Here is a 23,962-nt window from a genome sequence, read left to right as displayed (position 1 = left end):
TGAAGCCATCAGCTTAAAAACTTTATTGAAGTGAGAATTTATTTGTGTCAATGTAACAAAAAAAGCAAAATTGTTGTTTTCATTATTCATTGTCTATCTATATTCGTAGATACCGAATCATTTTTAAATATTATTTAACATGGTGTGAATATATTAACTTGAATATGATTATCTATTCCAATATATTGCGAAGAAAATACACAAGATCTAATAGTCACAATGAAAAGTGGGAAAGCAGACAATGCAAGTAGTTCCTGGAATGATTACCAGTGGACCTGTAAACATTGTAAAACAACATTGAAAAACTTGGAGGATGTCAGGGTACATAGCAAAGAGGCACATAATAATTGCTACGCATTCAGTTGTGTAGATTGCGAACAAGACTTGAACTCGTTCAATGCTTTTGTAGAGCATGTCAGAGTGCATAGAGAATATTTGAGGTAGGTAAACATTTCTGACAAATATTGACTTGTTGTATAGCAGAGATGGGCAAATCGCAATCAGATTGTTGATTGAAGAATTAATATTATACTACATTTCGTAATAATCAATCATGACTAAAGGTGTCCAAAAAATAACCATAAAAAGTCATGCATGATTAATCGTAACTAATTTTCAATTATTAATTTTTATTTGCTGCACGTATTCAGACTGGTTGTTTAGTTAATATTATGTCGCTTTTACTTACGGGGTGGATAGGACCAACAGTCGTCTTACACTCGTAGTCTGTCCAGTCCAGTTGAGCAGTTGAGTTTTATATTGTTATAAGTTGAAGTTAAGTAAAAAGCACTTTCAAGACTCGTATTAAAATAAAAGTACCTATTGAATATCTGTATGTACATGATTGGCTGTAATTATGTTATGGTTTAATTATCAATCAGATTACAAAAAGAAATGTAGTTGGTCACGTCAAACTATCTAGTATAATCGCAGTTTATGTGTAAATATTCACAGAGTGATTTAATACTGCCTTTTCAGATTATTCTGCCAGTACTGTAATCAAAAGTTTAAAAACAAAGACGAGTGTACCCAGCACACGCTATCCCATTGGTCAGGCAATCAAAGAATTTGTGATCGTTGTGGAGAAATATTTCCGGACCAGAAAGATTTGACAGATCACAAAAAAAAGTACAAGAAGTAATTTTAAGCCTTACAGCGTCGACAAGCCTACATTACTTAGATATTATGTTTATTTCAACAAAATAAATAAATAAATGTACTACAAATTTATACAAATCTTCTATAAAAATAGGTACTTACTTATAATTAAACTATAAGCATGAAGCTATTTTGGAGCACGATGCTGACAAATGTGTTTTAAATCGTCTTCGTTCACTTTTACAGTATATATAGAAAACACTAAATTGTATAAAACAAAATTTAAATTTTTTAAGCTACTTAACAGTATTTGTCGCGGGTTTTTAATGGATATAGAGATTCAATAGAATCGTTTCGATGTATTTGTGATATTTTTACCCGAGCAACGCCGGGACGAGCCACTAGTAAACTATGTATTTTGTCATATTTTTTGTTTCACTCGTACAACAAACTCGTATCTAAATATTCGAAATGAAACGGGACAATAATGTCGTTTATCTCATCATCACCAGTTATTTATACCTATTTTTCCTCTTTATATTCTTATATTGGTATATAGGCCGAGAAGGTGTATGGAAATTTTCACCTAAATAATCTAGATTGTTTTTCTTGCTTTGAGCTTAGATCACTGAATCACAAAATCGAGGAAGAATTTGAATCGATAAAAAGATGAAAAAAGAAATGCTAAATAACTATATGTCAATGTCAATGGCCTGGTCTTCTCCCATCTGTCAGTGTCATTGACGCATCTTGAGTTTTTGCTTGCTTGATCTCTATTTTGAATCAAATATTATTGAGTTATTTTATTTAAGTTTATGATGATTGTTTCTATTTTGTAGCTTTCGTTGTGACAATTTATTATTTAGTTTAATATAAAACCCAGTTTACTATAATATGGAATTAATATACTCAATGAGGCGTAAGCCTCTAAAATGTGAACCACCGCATTTCGAAAGGTAAGTTACTACTGTTTTGTGATTCAATTCAATTCCCTCAGGAATAACCCATCTATTAGTGAAAACGGCATTAAAATCGACATATAAAAATTACCAATAGGCGACTAAAAAGTTGCAATATAAGTAGTACCGCTTGTTAAAATTTTTTTTAGCAAGAAATATTTTGTAATATGTAAGGATATAGAGGATCAGTGACCATACTATATATTATAAATGTCTGTCTGTCCGTCATACAATCCTGTTCTACAGTTTGTTTACAAATTAATAATTACTGTTTCAGCCCAACCGACAAAGAAGTGATTCGTCCCATTTGCACCATATCCACGGCCAATATCATCGCATTTTCATCCCCCACGGAGTTGAATGATGCCGAGGGTGACACGTGGGGCGGCCATGTTTATGTTTGTGACCTGGACACCCCTTGGGATAGCCACAAAGTGACCAGTACCACTTATCCTGTATGTCTTAAGCGTATGCCTTAAAAAATTAATGTATTCATCCAAATATATTACACTGGTATTAGATTAAGATTCTTTCTCATCTGAGTGTTTTCTCGGTTTCTTCCTCATCCGTTAAGACACAAAGCCCAGGGTCCACGTACCTAAAAAAATGTTGTCGATGATATGTGGACCATTGGTGAACCAACCAATCAGGATGTTATTTATTAGAATTATCCTGTAATGATAGCTGTAGATAATCATTTCTTGTAATACCTACTATGGCTACTTGTCTATGTTTATGTCAAGTCGGCATCAATACTTGTCATTACTTACTTCTTATTTCCCTCAAGGACAATTTTCTGCAGTTAGGCCTCTTGTCTGGGCCCTTTCTGCTTGTGGAGTCTGAGCCACTGGTTATTCCAGCCAGCCCAGCTCCTTCAGGAAGCACCGCCGATGGTGTATGGCAGGCTTCGCTCATGGTCCCTGGATTTCCCGGGAACTATTCTCTTGTTGATGCGACGCCACAACACAACACCAGTAAGAGGGGTCTTGCAGTTTCCTCAGCCTCCGTGCATGCTCTGCACAGTGTCTGTAAGACCTAGGCTGAAAAGGTGTTTGTTAAGTGCACATTGACCAGTAATGATACCAACCATTGCATTTATTTATATATTTATTAATAAATAAATGCTGAATCAATATACAAATAAATGGTGTGACAACTATTGATGACAACGACCGTGCGAAGTGGAGACTAAAATTAGCAAAGCTGAACGTGGGCTCCGACAGTCAATAGCTGCAGAGGAAACTGGGAAAGCGCTCAGAAGAGAGAGAGATTACTTATGCTTTTTCTTCTGTTTCAGGTGTCAACCCTGGAATGGGACATCGAAGGCCGTCACCTGCTTGTGGGCACAACGGAGGGCGAAGTGTCAGTGTTCACCCAGAAAGACTATCTGCTCAACTCTTGGAATTGCCTGTATACATACAACTTTCCAGGTAGCTATTTTAACATCACAAATTTTATTTACTGGGGTTAGGATTTAAGAGGATGATAATACAATATAAACTTTGTAACAATATATCTGCTAAATATAAGAAAAATTAAAACACCAAATTCCAAGCCAAAATTCAAAATCAAATCATTTACTCAGAAATTAGGCCTTCGAATTATATGTAGACGTAGGCGCCAAGTCGGTCAAGCTGAAGTGGGATTCGGCTGGACATGTTTGCCTCATGCCGTCGGAACGGGCCCGACTGTCTACTCTATGGGTACGAGAAGGGCGGAGACGCAGTGGGAGACCGCGTAAGAGATGGCGGGATATATTGATGGGTTCTTGCGGTGGGCTACAGGCTGTCCTCGACTTAGATTTGTGGAAAAAGGAAGGAGAGGTATTTCCCCTGCAGTGGGACACATCAACAGGCTAGATAAATAAAAAAAAAACAAAAAATCATCAAAAATATTGGTATTAATTTATGATATCATGGAGACAAAAACTGAGTGTTTTATATTAGAGATCCCCCAGGAGGCTGACATAGTCACACAAAGTGCACTGAAGACACTTGTGTGATTCACTCTTGTACAACTTTTAGGCGAGCACATAATAAAGGCAACGTTCTTCCACAACGGGCGACGCATCGTGGCTCTGGACAAGAAGCCCGACGCTCCGATCACAGAGCGGCTTCAGGTGACGAGGTCCACACCTACACTCAAAGGCTTCGGGTGAGTAAATAGAATACAATCAACGGCTCACACTGAGCACTAAGCTTGTGTCGCGGGTCCAATGGACACGAACACAGAAAAGCGCAACACAACCAGAACTGCAGATAAAAAATTGTAATCACAGGTATAAATATTTGCCCACGCTGGGAATCGAACCCAGATTCTCCAGATAGCGGCGTGTGTTCAGATAATAGTTTATAGTTGAGTATGAAAAGAGACAGAAATCGCAAAATATATTCAAGCAGAACTAACACCATACGATCTTATACTAGACAAAAATGATAGATTATAAAAAGCCAATTACAGATTCTCGTCTATAGTAACGTGGTTACCGCCGATACTTATTACAATTTATGAGCGCTATGTAACACATTTAAACCAAACAAAGTAAACACATCAATAAAAGCTTGTGTCAAAAATGAACTAAATGGCAACTGTTATATATTAGTCTAATACTTGCTCACTAATTACATGACATAATAAATAAAATGTATATAATTTGTGGCTTAATGTTGATACTTGATATGAGAGTTTATCTTTACCGCCAATACACAACACTGCCACTTAAAACAAACAAACATAAAAAATTGTTAGTTATTTCAGAACATAATGTGTTTCATTTGTGTAAAAAATTGTTAGTTATTTTGAACATAACAGGCACTTTAATTCGAGTCTGTTTTTTGTATGGGCAGCGGCGTCCCGATAGACGGCGCTGTGGTGGTGACCGCGCACGGTGTGGTCGGCGCGCTCGTGGCGCGCGACGCGGGCGCGCTCACCGCCAGCGACGCGCTGCGCCATGCGCGCGCTCGTCTCCTCAGCGCCAGTCTCGCGCACAAGAGTGAGTCTCACTGACTGACCACTGACTGATAAATTTACAGGTGATAAACGGACAGACAAACAGATAGATGACATGGAAGACAAATTGACACATGACTAACAAACATACAAATACACAGATAACAAACAGACAGACAAATAGACAGATGACAGACAGACAGACAAATAGACAGATGACAGACAAATAGACAGATGACAAACAGACAGACAAATAGGACAGATGACAAACAGACAGACAACTAGACAGATGACAAACAGACAGACAAATAGACAGATGATAGACAGACAGACAAATAGACAGATGACAAACAGACAGACAGACAAATAGACAGATGACAGACAGACAGACAAATAGACAGATGACAGACAGACAGACAAATAGACAGATGACAAACAGACAGACAAATAGGACAGATGACAAACAGACTGACAATTAGACAGATGACAAACAGACAGACAAATAGACAGATGACAGACAGATAGACAAATAGACAGATGACAAACAGACAGACAAATAGGACAGATGACAAACAGACTGACAATTAGACAGATGACAAATAGACAGATGACAGAGAGACAGACAAATAGATGACAAACAGACAGACAAATAGACAGATGACAAACAGACAGACAGACAAATAGACAGATGACAGACAGACAGACAAATAGACAGATGACAGACAGACAAATAGACAGACAAATAGGACAGATGACAAACAGACAGACAAATAGACAGATGACAAACAGACAGACAAATAGACAGATGACAGACAGACAGACAAATAGACAGATGACAGACAGACAAATAGACAGATGACAAACAGACAGACAAATAGAGAGATGACAAACAGACAGACAAGTAGACAGATGACAGACAGACAGACAAATAGACAGATGACAAACAGACAGATGACAGACAGACAGACAAATAGACAGATGACAGATAGACAGACAAATAGACAGATGACAAACAGACAGACAAATAGACAGATGACAAACAGACAGACAAATAGACAGATGACAGACAGACAGACAAATAGACAGATGACAGACAGACAGACAAATAGACAGATGGCAGACAGACAGACAAATAGACAGATGGCAGACAGACAGACAGACAAATAGATGACAGACAGACAGACAAATAGACAGATGACAGACAGACAGACAAATAGACAGATGACAAACAGACAGACAAATAGACAGATGACAGACAGACAGACAAATAGACAGATGACAGACAGACAGACAAATAGACAGATGACAAACAGACAGACAAATAGACAGATGACAGACAGACAGACAAATAGACAGACAAATAGACAGATGACATACAGACAGACAAATAGACAGATGGCAGACAGACAGACAAATAGACAGACAGACTGATGAGACAGGGATTAAGCCCTGTTCACATTTTATTGAGTGTTTTAGTGTAGTTTTGTAGTGTTAGTGAAGTGCGAGACTTGAGTGAAAGGTATGAACAGGCGTCCAAGTAAATCTATTTGACACTCAACACTCGCACATACACTAATCCAACGCAAACCAACGGTTTTATTCTCAACAAAAATGTTTTATTCTATTATTTTTATTATCGTCGTCTCGTATAAAGCGCTATGTATCACTCGAAAGAAAGTATGATACACAACTCGTGTGTATCACAACATACCCTCCTTAGAATCTGTGACTTTAATTTCTCGGTGAACAATGTACTATTGTTATTTTAACCCTCAATATAACATGTTTCCTGTATTATTTTAGATGGCAACATTTTCATAGCGGCGTGGTGCGTGTCGTCCGGCACCGCTTACGTCCGCTGCAGCGTTTGTACCGTTCGCGGCGCGCGTAACGCGCCCGCGTCCCTCACCCTGCAGCCTCTGCCCGCGCTACCCCTCGTTGATAACACCGCAGGTAATTATGAACTTTATGTCTAGTTGCGTAAGGTGTATAATCTTATGTCTGCGAATCTCACTCTGCACGCTCAGTTTTCTATTTATTTATCTATACTATTATTATAAAGAGGTAAGCGTTTGTGAGTTTGTATGTTTGAGGCGGGTAATCTCCGAAAGTAATAAACCGATTTCAAAAAATCTATCACCATTAGAAAGGTACCTTGTCCAAGATTGGTATAGGCTGTATTTTATCTCAAAATTCCCATGGGAGCGAAGCCCTGGGCAACATCTCGTTTATTTATAACACATGAAAAGAAGAACGTAACGAATGTGTGTATATTTTTGAAAACAATAATGAGATTAAAGAAATCTGGAATCGTTAAGAGTACCTGCTACTCTCTAATGAAAATACTGTACGTCGGTGTGATACGTGAAGAGATGAATTAATTCAGCCGAACCGGCACGGTCTTGATAGCTCAGTGGTCAAGAGCACTGTCCCGGATACACAGGGGCGCGGGTTCAATTCCCGCTCGAATCCGGAATTTTTTCATGTCATTATTATTTTCAAAAATAAGTTAATAAGCATGTGTAAAAGTGTTTATATCTCCCGCCAGTGTCGCTGTCGTGGTGCCTCAGAGAGGACGCAGACTCGCTCCTCATCGCCGGCTCCAAGCTGACGCTGTGGAAGCTGACCGAGCGGTCGCATCCCGTACACAAACTGCTGTCTAAAGGTATTCCAACTTCTCGCACCCGTCGAGCGGCGGTGGTGTAGTGGTTAAGACGCCCTGTCGACCGAAAGGTCTCAGGTTCGTATCCTACTCGTGCCAATATGAGTTTGTATATCAATAAAGTAGTTTTCATAGACCACCACTTGCTTTTCCGGTGAAGGAAAACATCGTGAGGAAACCTGCACACTGGTGGACGGTTTAGTTCACTAGTGTGTACGCGACTACCTGCCACTAGATGGCGGAGAGTAGTCCTAAAAGTAATGTCAGATGCCTTTAGGCGACTTGAATGTTAGCAATAACACACTCAGTATGATGATGATGACACTCGTAAAGTTTGACATTATGATTGGGTGTAAGCCATCTTGATATCCATAGTGATATTATAAATGCGAAAGTCTGTCTGTTCGCTTTCACGGCTAAACCGCTCGATTTTGAAGAAATTTGGTATGCATGAAAATAAATAAATAAATATTAGGACAAATCGCACAGATTGAGCTAGCCCCAAGGTAAGTTCGAGACTTGTGTTATGGGATACTAACTCAACAATACCATATTTTATAACAAATACATCCAAGACCCTAGCCATTCAAAAAAGAACCCGGGACCTCTCGGTTCAGAGGCAAGCACTTTACCACTGCGCCACCGAGGTTGTTAATGTAGTTAAAGGACTCAGTTCATACATAAGCTCCTTTTCTTTTCAAAAATCCACGGCAATAACGGGGCGTGAAAGTTTGTATGAAAATCGTGTCTGTTCCACTATCGCAGAGAAATTAATTTTAAAAATTCTATCACCATTAGAAAGGTACATTATCCAAGATTGCTATAGGCTGTATTCTGTCTCGAAACTCGCACGGAAGCGAAGCCCCGGGCCACATGTAGTATATAGATGTATTTATTATTGTTTACGTTGTGAACAGGCCCATTACAGGGCAGTACGACCCCCGGCGGAGGTCAGAAACCTGCTACAGATTGCTTCAACACTGTCGTAAGTACTATATACTATGTTTGCTCCCTCTCTATTGTAGAAACAAATTACAAATATCTAGATATAATTTTTGTCTCTCTGCACTCTCACATTGTAAATTTATTTCCTAAATCTCTCTAATAATTTTGACTCTCTATCAAAATTTGTTCAGACACGCGAACGAAGTTGCGCGCTATCAGCCAGTAAATATAATGTTCTCAAATAACATATACATATAATATACAGCATACATTTTTAATTATGCTAAAATACAAAAATGTGGCTATCAGGACCTATTTATTACTGACAATATGTGCATAGTCAAAATTTATCCAAAAAAATCTATAATAATTGGTTATAATACTTGAGTGCGCCGCCTGACACTACGCTTCATAGTAAAGCTAGGCTCAGCGCAGCGGTTCACGCAAAGTCCATTTTCATTGATAAATTCTGCCAATTCTTTTTTATTTATTTATTTTTTGCCTACGTCGGGGTCATTGCACGCGAGAGCGAGAGAACACGATAAACTATGAATTGGCATAATTTGAGTTTCAAACTACGTCCGTGAATTCATTGATATTTTGCGATAAACGCAAACCTCAATAAATTTGGTGATAAACGATAATATTAAATTTTGTTTAATCACATGTATTAATAGGGTCTTTGTAGCCTTAATTTTTTTTGGCATAATTAGGTTTAAATAACTTTATTTCTCATACAAAAATACAATGGTATTTCACTTACTGAGAAACACTACTTACATAATATAAAATTTACAATGAGCGGGCGGATTCTTAATACTATTTAACAACACAACGTAACAAAACAAAATGTAGGTAGCCCAACAATTAATGCTGGCGCTAGCGCATCACTCGCTTCTCACTATACACAGTGATACAATAACCCGCGCCGGACAACCACAGATATAAAACGTAATGATAACTAGATGGGACAAAAATTTAGAAATTATATAAAAGAAGTACTTTGTAAAAAGGCATATTACAAGTCTGATGATTATGTGAACGACAATAATGTCTGGCCCAAGCGTGGTGCAGTATCCTCATAACATATGTAATTGATTTATGACATTATTACGTACGTTTTGTACATTTAGCTTTTTATTTATATATATATTTTGTGTGACAATTATCAATAATTTTATTGGAAATACATATTTTATTTTATTTATTCATTCAAATTTTGAAATTTTTAATACTGATGTAAATTCGTCCTCCTAATTTTTAATATATATAAGACCTATATTTGTTAATTGACGTCCTTGGAGAAAAGGCTGCGGTGAAGTTTGTTGCGCCGCTTCTTCTTCACTTGCGCTTTGGAAGCCGGCAGTAGACTTAGTTTAAGTAATTTTTTTGACGTCAATAAGTTATGTATATCATCCTAAATTGAATAAAGAATTTTGAATTTGAATTTGAGATGTGATAGCGTAAACAATATGTCCTTAACAATTTTCAGTGTTATTTATACATTTTAGTACACATGTTTTGTGTATAAAGTACTCACTATTTTTACTTTTAATATAATTAAAAATTGATGGTGTAAAATGTCGTGTGTGTGAGCAGGTGTGGCAGCAGACAGCGGCGTGGACGATCGAAGGCGGCGTAGCGACACAGATAGTGAGCAGCAAGTGCCCGCTGTCCGGCCACGCCGTGCTGGCCACGCCGCGCCATCTGCATCTGCTGGCCCGGGACACGCACCACTACGTGAGTCTGTCCTCCTAGAGTATACTACCGGCCCGGCTCTTGGATGTTTATCTATATATGTATTTGTTATAAAATATAGTGTCGTTGAGTTAGTATCCTATAACACAAGTCTCGAACTTACTTTGGGGCTAGCTCAATCTGTGTGATTTGTCCTAATATATTTATTTATTTTGATAAATATACCTACTAGTTGTTCAACGCGAAATTAAAGCTCGCGAACTCAATAAATTTTTGACGAGTTTTTACAAAATTGTGAATGTTTCAAAAACTACTTACGATTATATAGCTCCATGAACTTTAAAATTCTATTAACAGATCCTACATAGCTTTTAAATTTCATCAAAATCAGACCAACAATGGTTAGAAAGTTATTGCGTTACAAGCATACATACAAAAAATGTATTTTTTGCCCAAATTGATTTGGTGCTCGGTCAATAATTTTTTTTTTTTTTTTTACACACATATAAGAACCCATAGGCATTACAATTAATTGATACAAACCTTACATATTATAAAACAAAGTCTCCGGCCGCGTCTGTCTGTCTGTTCGCGATAAATTTAAAAACTATTGCACGTATTTTCATGCGGTTTTCGGTGATTTAACACTATATATTTATTTATGCTATTTATACATATATTAGGACGAATCACACAGATTGTGCTAGTCCCAAAGTAGATTCGAGACTAGTGTTATGGGATACCAATTCAACGATACTATATTTTATAACAAATACATATATAGATAAGCATCCAAGACCCGGGCCAATCAGAAAAAGATCATTTTCCATCATGACCCGACCGGGGATCGAACCCGGGCCCTCTCGGTTCAGGGGCAAGCACTTTACCACTGCGCCACCGAGGTCGTCTAACAGAACAAAATATTATTTTTATAAACGCTTGCGCGTTTGCAATAATAGCATTGTACAATCTACAGTATTGTGTACCTAAACGACCCTTGTTGTGTGAAATATGTATGTCTGAAATGTATTATTTATTTGTTCCTATGTTAATATTAATTACTAGGTAATTAATAATGATTTAAAGTTAATTTAATTAACTTTTGATAACGATATACTAAATTATATTATACTAAAGGTCCCACCCGGCGTCGCTCGGGTAATTACATCATAAATCATACACCTAAACCTTCCTTAGTGATCATACTATCCATTGGTGAAAACCGCATGAAAATCCGTGCAGTAGTTTTTGAGTTTATCACAAGCAGACAGACAGACACGGCAGTGGACAGGATTCTCTTAGATGTTATAGACATACATACTGTCTTATATACCCCGTTGTTATAGTTATGTTCCCGCCCCGTGATAACGAGCGGCGGGGGCGCCAGTCCGCCGCCCACGGCCGGGACTCCGCCCAAGAAGCCCAAATACGGCGCTGGGGCGCTGCCAGTGAGTATTCATTCAAATTCAAATGCAAAATTATTTATTCAATTTAGGATGATATACATCACTTATTGACGTCAAAAAAATTACTTAAACTAAGTCTACTGCCGGCTTCCAAAGCGCAGGTGAAGAAGAAGCGGCGCAACAAACTTCACCGCGGCCTTTTCTCCAAGGACGTCAATTAACAAATACAGGTCTTATATATATCATTAAATAGTTGTTCGAACTTGGACCCCGCGAACTAAATATTTTTTTTACAAAATTGTGAATATTTCAAAAAGACTGAACCGATTTTAATGCCCCACGAACTTAAAAAATCTACTGACATATCCTACATACCTTTTAAATTTCATCAAAATCAGACCAACGGTTCGAAAGTTATCGCGTTACAAACATACATATAAAAATGTATTTTAGCCCCAAATAGAATGTTAGATCTCGCTCGCTCAGTCAATTAATTAACGCGAGTCAGAGATAGAAATTAATTAAAGATAGTGGGTTACAAGTTTATTTCAATATTCATTTCGCTACAACTTTTGAACGGCTGAATCGATTATGATCAAACAAATCTAACAAACACCGCACTTGCTATCAAATAAAAAATATCGCATCCAAATCGGTTCACCCGTTGATGAGCTACGGTGCCACGTACACAGACAAACAGACACACTTAGCGGTCAAACTTATAACATCCCTCTTTTTGCGTCGGGGGTTAAAACTTAAAAATATTTACGACTAATGGACACACGGCCTGACAGGCAGCAATAGAATTCCCAAGGCTATGATTTAACTATCGGTCGCTTGTCTGACGTCAACCCTTCAAAGTTTTAAAGGTTACTTTTTACTCTGACGCCGGGCTTCGCGGCTATACAACCCCGAATGCAACCCTCCATACAGAGATGAGATGTATTATCATACATGTAAAGGAAAACTTTATGGTTGTAGCATTTTTTTTAATTTAAAAATTGTCCTGACACTGACAGATTACACATGTCACGAAGGAGAATCGGAATTATTTCTGTTACATTTTTTTTGAATGCTCAAAATTTTCTCTATATCTATGCGACTTATGTCCCAGCACCTGTAAATATGCACATTCTATTAACATTAGTTGTCTCCCCATTTATTAATATTGGCAAAATTTATACAAAATAATAATATCTACTTTTAATTTCTATTTACTCTCCCCTATATCCGTGTGTATGTATAATATATACTTTTATATTGTAGGTTACACTGTGAACCGTGTTTCATATATCATTATAACATATTCCGTGTCAATCTCAAGCTTGACGTTGGCAAAATCATCGTTTTGGCGTACGATGGAGCTTGACACTTAAAACAAAAGATAGGTTTTTAGATTTTTGTTACAAATTAATTAAAGAATCTTTGGAATAGGATCTTTTAATGTTGTTTCTTGATTTTTCACAGGTGAGTAAATTTTTTGTTCATTCACGTTATACTTAATTCAGTTTATAAAATGTTGTAATTGAAAATATCTTGATTTTTCCACAAACACGCGTTTTTATTTCCAAGAGGAAACATTATCATTATATAATATATATTTTGTACTTATTGTTAGCATCTCATCAAATTGTTGAAACACATTTGTAAAGTGAAATCATCGACAGCACTCATTTTAGCTTTTTATTAACAAAATTAATATTTACTTACATCTTTTCGATAATGAATAAGAAATAATTCTCTTTTAATACATTTTTCACAAAATCAACATCCCTTTTTACCAAAATCCGTTTTCGCGGGCGCGCGGGCCGGCAAGACCGAACGCCTCAACTTTTTTAATTTTTGCTCGTGACTGTCATATGCAAAGGGATCAATAATCTGACAGCCACCAGCCATCAATATTTAAGAATATAAATGTCAATAGTATGAAATCACGCTAGAAGTTGAAAACAATAAGGGAACGACTTTTACATATATAAATTTATATTTCAAAAATGGTAAGCCCTTCTGGCATAATAGGGACCAACACTGTTTCTTTCGGCATTTCTTCTCAGCAGTGGTCGTTCCGAAATGCTAGTAGTTTGTAGCTTTGGTAAACATCATTTAATTTGGAATATGACGTGAAAAAGTGCCTGCGGAAGCCTAATTCCTGAATAAATAATTTGATTTCGTTATTGATTGTATATACTATGTAAGTAATTTGTGCAATGAAGTATTATCGTACAGTGTATGGTCTCAGGCCGGGTCGCCAAGCGCGATAGTGTCGTGCGTGGAGCTGTCGCAGCTGGGCGGCGTGCTGGTGTGTGTGGACTCGCATGCGCAGCTGCACGTGTACCGGACTCTGCAGCCGTGGGTCGATATACGTGAGTTTCTACTTTCACATCGTTCACTCTTATTAAAAGTTTTTCGTTTGGTTTGTTATGGAACTGGTCAGCTCGATCTTTTATTAAAAGTTTTTTTTTTGTTTGGTTAATTATACATATATATATATAAGTATATATATATTCCTTTCATCAGCACTTGATCACAATCGTAATATGTTTCAGTATACCTTTTGACCATGTACTTTATTATGTACTTACATGTTATATTACTGATAAAAAATTATACATTATACATAAATTTATATTTAAAAAATGGTAAGCCCTTCTGGCATAATAGGGACCAACACTGTTTGAATGAGTTTCTTTCGGCATTTCTTCTCAGCAGTGGTCGTTCCGAAATGCTAGTAGTTTGTAGCTTTGGTAAACATCATTTAATTTAGATTATGACGTGAAAAAGTGCCTGTGAAGGCCTAATTTCTGAATAAATGATTTGATTTTGATTTTGATTTTGATATACATATACACCATAAATTTTTGATTATGCTAAAAAATAAAAATGTGGCTATCAGGACCTATTACTGATAATATGTATAGTCAAAATTTATTCAAAAACATCTATAATAATTGGTTATAATACTTGAGTGCGCCGCCTGACACTACGCTTCATAGTAAAGCTAGGCTCAGCGCAGCGGTTCACGCAAAGTCGATTTTCATTGATAAATTCTGCCAATTCTTTTTTATTTATTTATTTTTTTTGCCTATGCCGGGGTCATCGCACGCGAGAGCGAGAGAACACTATCATTTCTCTCCCTTTCGCGATATACATGATTTCCCGGGGCATCCATCCTATTATGATTTGCTAGATGACTGATGTGCATAACGTGTAGTCCCCGCCCTCGAACCATCCATATCCTCCTGTGGCGATTAAAACACACAGTCTTAGTACCTGATAGACATTCTTAAGCGCACGTTTCTTCAGGCGTTTTTTCATTCCTTCCTCTGTCGATACATATAGTGGATCAATAACCGATTATTCCAATTCATAGTTTATCAACTATGAATTGTAATCATTAGAGTTTCAAACTGCGTCCATATATTCAATGATATTTTGCGATAAACGCAAACCTCAATAACTTTGGTGATAAACGATAATATTAAATTTTGATCACTCACATGTATTAATAGGGTCTTTAATATTAAGCCTTTAATTTTTTTAGAATAATAAAAAAAAATGGTATACCTATATATTTTTTTTTCCTTTCATCAGCACTTGATCACAATCATAATATATTTCAGTATACCTTTTGACCATGTACTTTATTGTGTACTTACATGTTATATTACTGATAAAAAAATATACATAAATTTATATTTAAAAAATGGTAAGCCCTTCTGGCATAATAGGGACCAACACTGAATGAGTTTCTTTCGGCATTTCTTCACAGCAGTGGCCGTTCCGAAATGCTAGTAGTTTGTAACTTTGGTAATGTTTACCAAAGTTTAATTTAGAGTATGACGTGGAAAAGTGCCTGCGAAGGCCTAATTTCTGAATAAATTATTTGATTTTGATTTACACTCTGTTATTTAAAACGATCTGTGTGATCATCATTGATATTATTCGCAGTGAGACGCAGCTAACCAATCACAGTGCGCCATTGTGACGCAGTGACAATCGCACCGCAATGTGATTGGTTCGCTGAGTCTCACTTCGAATCGATTCGACAGTGAGAATTGAAATGCAAAGCGGCAATTCGCTCTCTATAGGATGATAAATCGACAACTGTTAAACAGATTTTATTTACGGTAGACAGACATTTTGATATACTTACGACAAATAAAATAAATATCAGGACAAATCACACAGATTGAGCTAGCCCCAAAGTAAGTTCTAGACTTGTGTTATGTGATAGTAACTCAACGATACTATTTTTTATAACAAATACATATATAGATAAACATCCAAGACCGGGGCCAATCAGAAAAAGATCATTTCCCATCATGACCCGACCGGGGATCGAACCCGGGCCCTCTCGGTTCAGAGGCGAGCACTTTACCACTGCGCCACCGAGGTCGTCAGACATATAATATCTCTCTAATATATGTTCCAGCAAGCGGTCTGTCAGTACAGCACGCGACATCGGTTCTAGAATACGGCACGGTGGCCGGTTACGATTGTCTCGACATACTTCTCACGCTCAAACACAATATAGTCGAAGCTGTTTATGAACGGTTAGTACTTGATAATTAATTATATTTATATTCCAATAGCAACTAATTGACCCAGCGAGTGAAGTGTGCGAGGTCTACAAGTCAACTTGGGGCAAAAATACATTTTTCGTATGCATGTTTGTAACGCGATAAATTTCGAACCGTTGTTGATCTGATTTTGATGAAATTTAAAAGGTATGTACGATCTGTCAATAGAATTTTTAAGTTCGCAGGGCATCAAAATCGGTTAAGTCCTTTTTGAAATATTCACAATTTTGTAAAAACTCATCAAAAATTTATTGTGTTCGCGAGGTCTGCGAAAGTAAGTTTGTTTGTTAACTCTTAACGCATTATCTACTGGACCGATTGTTACGAAATTTAAAACACATAGAAAATAACCTGGAATAACACATAGGGTGTTTTTTATCTAGAAATTCCCGCGAGAGCGAAGCCACGGGGCGCAGCTAGTATACATATATATAAAAGTCATTGATTTGCAAAAACATGAGTATATCTTTCACAATATAGTGTTATAAGAAAAAAATAATATGACTTGTGTTTGTATTGTTTGTCACCGTATGTTCTCCAAATGAAATTTTTATGTGGCGTGTGGTTTCGCCGTAGAATAGGACCACTCCATATCCTCCCGTGGATGTCGTACGAGTCGAATAAGGGACACGAAGCCGACTAACTGATAGGCAATAATATCATTCCCAAGTAGTAGGCCGACTGTATACAATAAAGTCATGTTCAAATACAGAGTGATTTCTTATACATTGGCATTATTGTATCTGCACGCTCAGTCGACGGTACTGAACAACTTTTCGTATGGAAGCAACCTTGAAATCGTGACAAAAAAACATCAGCTGATCCATACATTTTCCACAAGTTCGGTATTTAATTTTGTATAGAACAGTTTTTTTTGTTTTTGTAATTTCGGATTTAACCCCATACTAAAAGTTTTTCAGTATCATGGACTGAGCGTGTAGACAGTATATTGCCAATGTATTAATAGTCATATGTAGATAATTTGTTTTGATTTATGTAGTAGTGATAGCAGAAGCAAATAGGTAGAGACTTGAAATTATCACAGAATGTGTTTTTATATATTTACAGAGTAACAGAAAACTTTCAAAGACAGCTGCCGGCTTTCCAGCAGTTCTACTTCCACAGCTGGCTCAAACTCAGGATGGCTTTGTGCAGGTAACGATTTTTTTTTAATAATAGACTCGGATAAAAATTTAGTTAATTTAGTTACTTTTATTTATTCGATTTTGTTTTGTGGGACGATAGCATGCTCTGCATTTAAATTCGCGTACCCGCGGACGGTGAAACATGTGGGATTAAGTCCTTCTTTTAACACCACATTGTAATAAAATGTAAACTCATGTTTGTGCAAATAAATAATCTTTGTCTTTGTAACGATATCATTTATCTCATTATTCATTTATCTCTCTCTCTCCCTCCATTTATCTCCCTTAAAGTAGATTTTTTTTCCAGAAATTAGACTTTCACAGCAACGGTTTTCGGAAATTAAACTTTCACAGCCACTTTTTTGTGTCAAATTTTAAATGATATAGTGTTTCTCAAAAAAGCTGAAGACTACTGAACGAAGCGTTTCGGAACGATTACAGTTGGAAGCAGCGTTGGTCCCCATCATGCCAGAAGGGCTTATCAATATTGTTTCTTACGTATTTGTTTCTAATCCTTACTGTAATATTATGAAGAGGAAAGATTTTTATTTTTGTTTTTTTTTTGTGTTTGTAATGAATATACTCATAAACTACTGGGCCGATTTTGATGAAATTTGGCACATAGACAAAAAATATTAGTCGAGGGAAGCCGGTGCATGGTATATTAGTTATTACTTTGGGTAATCTTGAAATAACATTTTGTGAAGTGCACGTTTGACACTCAACCTCAAACCCCTATCGTGTGTGTGCCGCAGACTGCACCCCAACATGCAGGTGTCGGCGTCGTGGCTGACGAGCTTGCTGAGCTGCCGCGCGGCCGCCGCGGCGCTGCCGGCCGCCGACCACTGCGACCTCGCGCCCGCCGACGACCACGACAACAAGGTAATTACGAGGCCACTCGTGCCACCTGCACACCGGTTGATTATTAACATGTGTGTGAAACGGAGAGGGCAATGAATGGCAAACCACTCCATCACTAATGCCATGAAAGTTGTTTGTGTGAGTTTTAATTCCACGTAATGACCGCGTCCCTCGGCCATGTGGGCCATACGGGTATGAAGAAGAGTGTCTCCTTTTGTGGCTTTTGCGGAAGACCGGCGCCGCGGCTCACACCATGAGATCTTGCTGAGATTTATGTGAGTATGACAGATTTACGTGCCAAAACCCTGATCATTGACGTGAGCGCCAAGACAGCAAGGCTCAAGTGGAATTGGACCCCCGCCCATGTGTGCCGAATGCCGCCGGAGAGACGGGCACAGATCACCACAAATTGGGTTCCCGAAGGCGCAGGCGTCGAGGTAGACCGCGAACAAGATAGCGGGATGGTTTAGACAGGTTTCGGCGTGGTTGGCAACAAATGGCTCAGGATAGGAGACCTTTGGAAGACAGAAGGGGAGGCCTTTGCCCAGCAGTGGGACACAAAATACAGACTATTAAAAAAATTCTACTATTACATGTCCAATGTTATCTGTCATGTTTTTTTTAGTGCTAAATAAATGTTTTTTCCCTTTCTTTCTTTCGAGGTCGGATATTTGTTGCTATACTTTTGATGTTATTTATTGACGCGATAACTTTCGAACCTTTCGTCAGATTTTGTTGAAATTTAAAATGTATGTAGGATATGCCAATAGAATTTTTAAGTTCGTAAGGCATCAAAATCGGTTCAGTCGTTTTTGTATTAAATATTCACAATTTTGTAATCATTTATTGTGTTCGCGAGGTCCAAGCTCGCGGCGAACAACTAGTATATTCAATTCTTGTCTCGTACGGGGTTCGCTTGGCATCGTAACGCGATCCACTTTGCGCGCTAAATAGCATTGCAAATTCGTAACATCCACTTATTTTTGTGTATGAATGCGTATCATTTTAGGTTCTTACATTGAACTGCGCTTCATTTGAATCGTTGTGTAAATGTAATTTGTTTATTGTTTGTAATTTGTATTTTACGGTTGAAATGTTTATATAAAAAGGGGATTTTTTTGATAGATCTGAATTTTGGGTCATGATGCGCTCTGTATGAAATTTATCTCGTACGTTGTTATAAAAAATAAATATGTAGTCTTTTAACAAGTTTTATAATATAACGTGGTAATATGTTACAATGTTATAATGTGTAATGGCCCCCGTAATACATGAGTGCAGCTGCAGCTGCAGCCGGCGGAGGCGGGCGAGGCGGCGCTGCAGCGCGCTGCGCACGTCGCGCTCACGGCGCTGGCTGCCAGGCTGCACGCCACCAACCATAACCAGTGAGCTATTCATACATATTCATATTTGTCGTCATTTGTCACTTTTTGTTCATTTATTTGTAAATATAATGGCAACTTTAAAGAATCAAGTATCATTTTATTCATTGTAATGGCAATTATAAACATATTTTAAAGATTCAAGATTCTTTATTTGTAAAACATGTTACATTACATACATATAAACAGGTATATACATGCATTGCAGATGGAGAAGCATATTATATTGTGTCTGAACATGTTTGGCCATACGGCATACAAAATATTTATTTATACATGTAATATTATATTAAATATATGGTAACACTTAAAGTTGTCATTATGAATCCACCAATCACGGTGAAGCCCGCGTTTCAAAGAAATCATAAACGTAATATTTTCTGTGATGACACAAAATGGCAGCATAAACCCGCGAATCACGAATAAGTGATTAAGTATATAAAATACATAATTATTCATATTTTGTATAAACAAAGTAGGGATGAACCCCACTTGCTCAGAAGTAATCACCAAATCAGCATACCTAATTTGAATCATCCAATTCTGGAAATGGAAAAAAGCCAATTGAACCTAAGATAACACTTTTTCACATTTTGTATGGAGCAAGTGGGGATGCGAGGCTATTTTTTTGATCAAAAAAAGAAGCACGTTGTCTTGGCTGATCCTCGAGATGACGAGTACGTGTTCATTATAGTATAGCATTGTAATTGGAATAATTGTTCATGTTAACCAACATTTCTGGAAGAAATATAAGTACAAGTGTAAAACAGAACAACGGAAATTTGATTTCATAAAATATATTCATATTCATATTCATATTCATATTCATATTCATATTCATATTCATATTCATATTCATATTCATATTCACATTCATATTCATATTCACATTCATATTCACATTCATATTCATATTCATATTAATGTATTCATATTCATATTCATATTCATATTCATATTCATATTCATATTCATATTCATATTCATATTCATATTCATATTAATATTCATATTCATATTCATATTCATATTCATATTCATATTCATATTCATATTCATATTCATATTCATATTCATATTCATATTCATATTCATATTCATATTCATATTCATATTCATATTCATATTCATATTCATATTCATATTCATATTCATATTCATATTCATATTCATATTCATATTCATAAAGCCGTGTTATATGTAAGTTGTGTTTTAAAATATTTAAGAAACTCCCTAGTCACATGTTGCTGGCATCATTTTATCTGTTTTAACAGAACTAACGCACATTTTCCAAACGTAGCCAAGAACACGCTCGATTAAATTCTATTGAAAATAAAACTGGATCAAAATCGCTTCAGCCGTTTGGCTGCTACAATACCACAGACAGACATACAAATACACGGACACGTTAAACTTGCAACCCCCTTCTGTCGTCGAGAGTTAAAAATAAAAGACACAAAGGCACCAAGTTGACACCAGTATTGATTACAATATCCACTGTCGGTGCAGCTACGAGCTGCTGTCGGACCCGAGCGCGGTGTCGCTGCTGCGCAAGCTGGCGGCGTGCGCGCGCTCGCACGCGCTCGTGCGCGTGCTCGCACGCCTCGCCGCGCCCGCCGTCTCCGCCGCCTCCGCCGCCTCCACCGCGCCAGCCAAGGGCAGCGACCTCATGGGTATGTATCTACTACGCTACGCTACACTACACTACACTTCACTTCCTTTTTCCTTCACCGGAGGCAAGTGGTGATCGATGAAAACTACTATACACGTGTCAGATTGGTATACAAACTCATATAACACAAGTAAGATACGAACATGAGACCTTTCGATCTACAGCGCATATTAACGATTACTTCTTAATATAAAACAATAGAAATATAATACCGATCAACAATCAATTAATATTCAAATCCGCAGAGGAGTGCGCTGTGTTGACAGCTCAACAATCGTCGCCGCGCGTGTGGGAGTCGCTGCCTCGCTGTTGCGTCTCGTATCCCAACGGCAGACAGTGGCCGTTATATGTAAGTTGTGTTTTATGTATACCAACTTTACCGGGGCCTTCGCACGCGTGAATTTTCTACGGCGAATGCAACTTTTCTCGGGATTAAAAGTATATGTCCTTCTCCGTACTCTTAAAATGTATGAGAAGTTTCAAGAAGGCTGATTGAGTAGATAAAGCTTTAAGAGGTTACTTTCGCATTCATAATTTTTTAAATTAAATTTAAATAATATGGATTAAGACGGGAATAAAATACTGAAATCGTAGAATAGAATAAATATCTTATATTATAATATAATATAAATTTATGTTATAACTATATATTTAAACATAAATGCCCTTGAAAGCGAACTTATTAATTAATAATGGACTCATTGTCTTTTCTTGTAAGAGATTTCTAGATATTATTTTTAATTACCGTTTGATGCCAATATGATTGATGACTTATGATTGTTGTTCCTATCGTTTTAACTCCGAACTCACTCGGGAACATGCAGAGTTGTGAGTTACCTTTAAAACTCTCCGTTTTAAAGGTAACTTTGCTACGTGGAGTTAAAAGGTAGCAAAGCGGGGATCCAGGGCTCCGACGGTCAACGGAAGAAACCGGGTAACTAAACACTACATTCAGATGAGAGAAAGTTTTAAAGACGTAGGTAGGTAGGTAACTTAAAGTTTTGAAATTTTGCGCCAAAATTCGTCAATGAAATGACATGACGCCATGTTGAATTATATTTAAGTGATTCTAATGTTACTCGATTTACGTTTGTCGATTGTGTTTCTCATAGATATTTTTTATCTTTGAGATATTCTCATTTATATTTTATATTGTATTTTATGTAGTAATAAGTAATTATTTAATGAATTAAATTACTGTGAATAAATTTAATTTATTTTAACAGTTTGAATATGGGGTCGAGCCAGAAAATTTGCGCGTATCTCCCGAACCGCCAATCTTTGCACAGGCCGATACAATTAACCCATCAACACACATGGATGCCATTAGGTATGTTTTTATTCAATTACATTTTATTATTATATAATTTTATTACCTATATATTTTTTTACACGTACGTTTTACAAACCAGAAGGTTTTAACTCGATTGGTACAGTCAATAAAAAAAGCATTTTAACGAACTTCATTTTTTTCTATTGCAATGTAAAATATAGTGGGAGTGGGCAACATCACTCAGTGTAGCCAGCGCAGCGGAGCTCCCTAATTAATTTCTTTGAGTTTGTTGAGAGGCTGTACAGGAATGTGTGGTTGTGTACAGATACATGTACCTGGGCGGCGGCTGGCAGCCGGCGCGCTGGCGGCAGTGCGCGCGCTGCGGCGTGCGCTCGCTGCGCGCGCCGCGTGCTCCGCGCGCGCTGCACGCCGCGCACGACGACCGCTTCCTGCTCGCCTGCAGGTACAGGACCAGTATCGCTGTACACGATCGACATAACATGTCAACATTTTTTTTTGTAACATAAATCTTTTTGGAACATTCAACAAATTGCCTACACAAAACTTTGCTTCACTACACATTTTTATAATTTTATTGAAATTCACATATATTTTCTTTCTTTTTTCAGATGCGGAGGCAAGTGGACCCTTGTCTCCAATGTTTAATATGATCAAATAGTTTAAAATCTCATAATTATAAATATAATATAGAGTAAGAATAAATGTTTTTAATTTTATTGGCTTTTTTCATAAAACCCCCTTTTCTATAATAATTATGTTAATAAGTATCTACGTATTTAACGACTACCGCCTAACTAGTGAAGAAGGACCAACCTTCCTTGGAGAAACCAAGCGACAATCGAGTCGTTGGGTCGCCTTTAAAAAAATGACTCCCGTACTAGATCCATGGAATTACCAGGTAGTCCAGTACCTACCTACTTTTCAGTTTCTATGACCGAATCGTACTTGGTCATAAAGATCTCTCTAGCCAGAGATGAGTTATACACGCCCTTCTAAATCTATGTCTGTACTATAAAAATAATAAGTACTCGTACCTACTAATTCTATGATTTTTATGGTACAAATACCCGGAAAGGCATCATGTACGTCTGACGAACGCCATATTAAAGTATAATTAATCTGTTTTTAAAATGGTGGTTCCGCCGCAGAGTACGAATGATAATAACATTTAGTTTTAATCTAATGAGATCATGGAATTAGTAGGTAATCCAGTACGTACTAAATCCATGAGTGAGATTCAGAAATTTTTTAACACTTTCAACTGGCTTTTCGTCAGTCATCGTTCGCAATCGCAAATCAATCGATTAGAAA

At 37.2% G+C, this 23,962-nt stretch overlaps 1 protein-coding gene across 2 annotated transcripts; it reads left to right on the top strand.

The window, feature by feature from the left end:
• Window positions 1-31: 31 nt before the first annotated feature.
• On the top strand, window positions 32-23,367 carry MED16 (Mediator complex subunit 16). 2 transcript variants are annotated; one of them, XM_053765493.2, is made up of 22 exons: window positions 32-440; window positions 979-1,252; window positions 1,938-2,054; window positions 2,335-2,512; window positions 3,355-3,487; window positions 4,082-4,211; window positions 4,904-5,049; window positions 6,810-6,959; window positions 7,555-7,671; window positions 8,586-8,653; window positions 10,213-10,353; window positions 11,658-11,759; window positions 13,957-14,080; window positions 16,150-16,270; window positions 17,366-17,452; window positions 18,198-18,324; window positions 19,585-19,688; window positions 21,195-21,358; window positions 21,603-21,706; window positions 22,584-22,687; window positions 22,956-23,093; window positions 23,260-23,367. In XM_053765493.2, the coding sequence occupies exons 3-22, from the start codon at window positions 1,993-1,995 to the stop codon at window positions 23,294-23,296; spliced, it is 2,337 nt and encodes a 778-aa protein (XP_053621468.1). In that variant the 5' UTR covers window positions 32-440; window positions 979-1,252; window positions 1,938-1,992; the 3' UTR covers window positions 23,297-23,367. The 2 variants fall into 2 exon arrangements, with proteins under 2 accessions (XP_053621468.1, XP_053621467.1); XM_053765492.2 differs by lacking the exons at window positions 32-440; window positions 979-1,252 and having other exon boundaries at window positions 1,814-2,054.
• The last annotated feature ends 595 nt before the right edge of the window (window positions 23,368-23,962 follow it).

This window comes from Plodia interpunctella, chromosome 27 (assembly GCF_027563975.2).
Source record: "Plodia interpunctella isolate USDA-ARS_2022_Savannah chromosome 27, ilPloInte3.2, whole genome shotgun sequence".
NCBI classification, from domain to species: Eukaryota; Metazoa; Arthropoda; class Insecta; order Lepidoptera; family Pyralidae; genus Plodia; species Plodia interpunctella.
This window is presented reverse-complemented; position numbering and strand designations above follow the sequence as displayed.

What these genes read in the sequence shown, in the direction of transcription:
- MED16 (XM_053765493.2), top strand. Translation starts at nt 1,993, where the DNA reads ATGGAATTAATATACTCAATGAGGCGTAAGCCTCTAAAATGTGAACCA. An exon ending in GTCGAAGCTGTTTATGAACG is followed by an intron (nt 16,271 to 17,365) that starts GTTAGTACTTGA and finishes ATATATTTACAG; the next exon opens with AGTAACAGAAAACTTTCAAA. An exon ending in GCAGACAGTGGCCGTTATAT is followed by an intron (nt 21,707 to 22,583) that starts GTAAGTTGTGTT and finishes TTATTTTAACAG; the next exon opens with TTTGAATATGGGGTCGAGCC.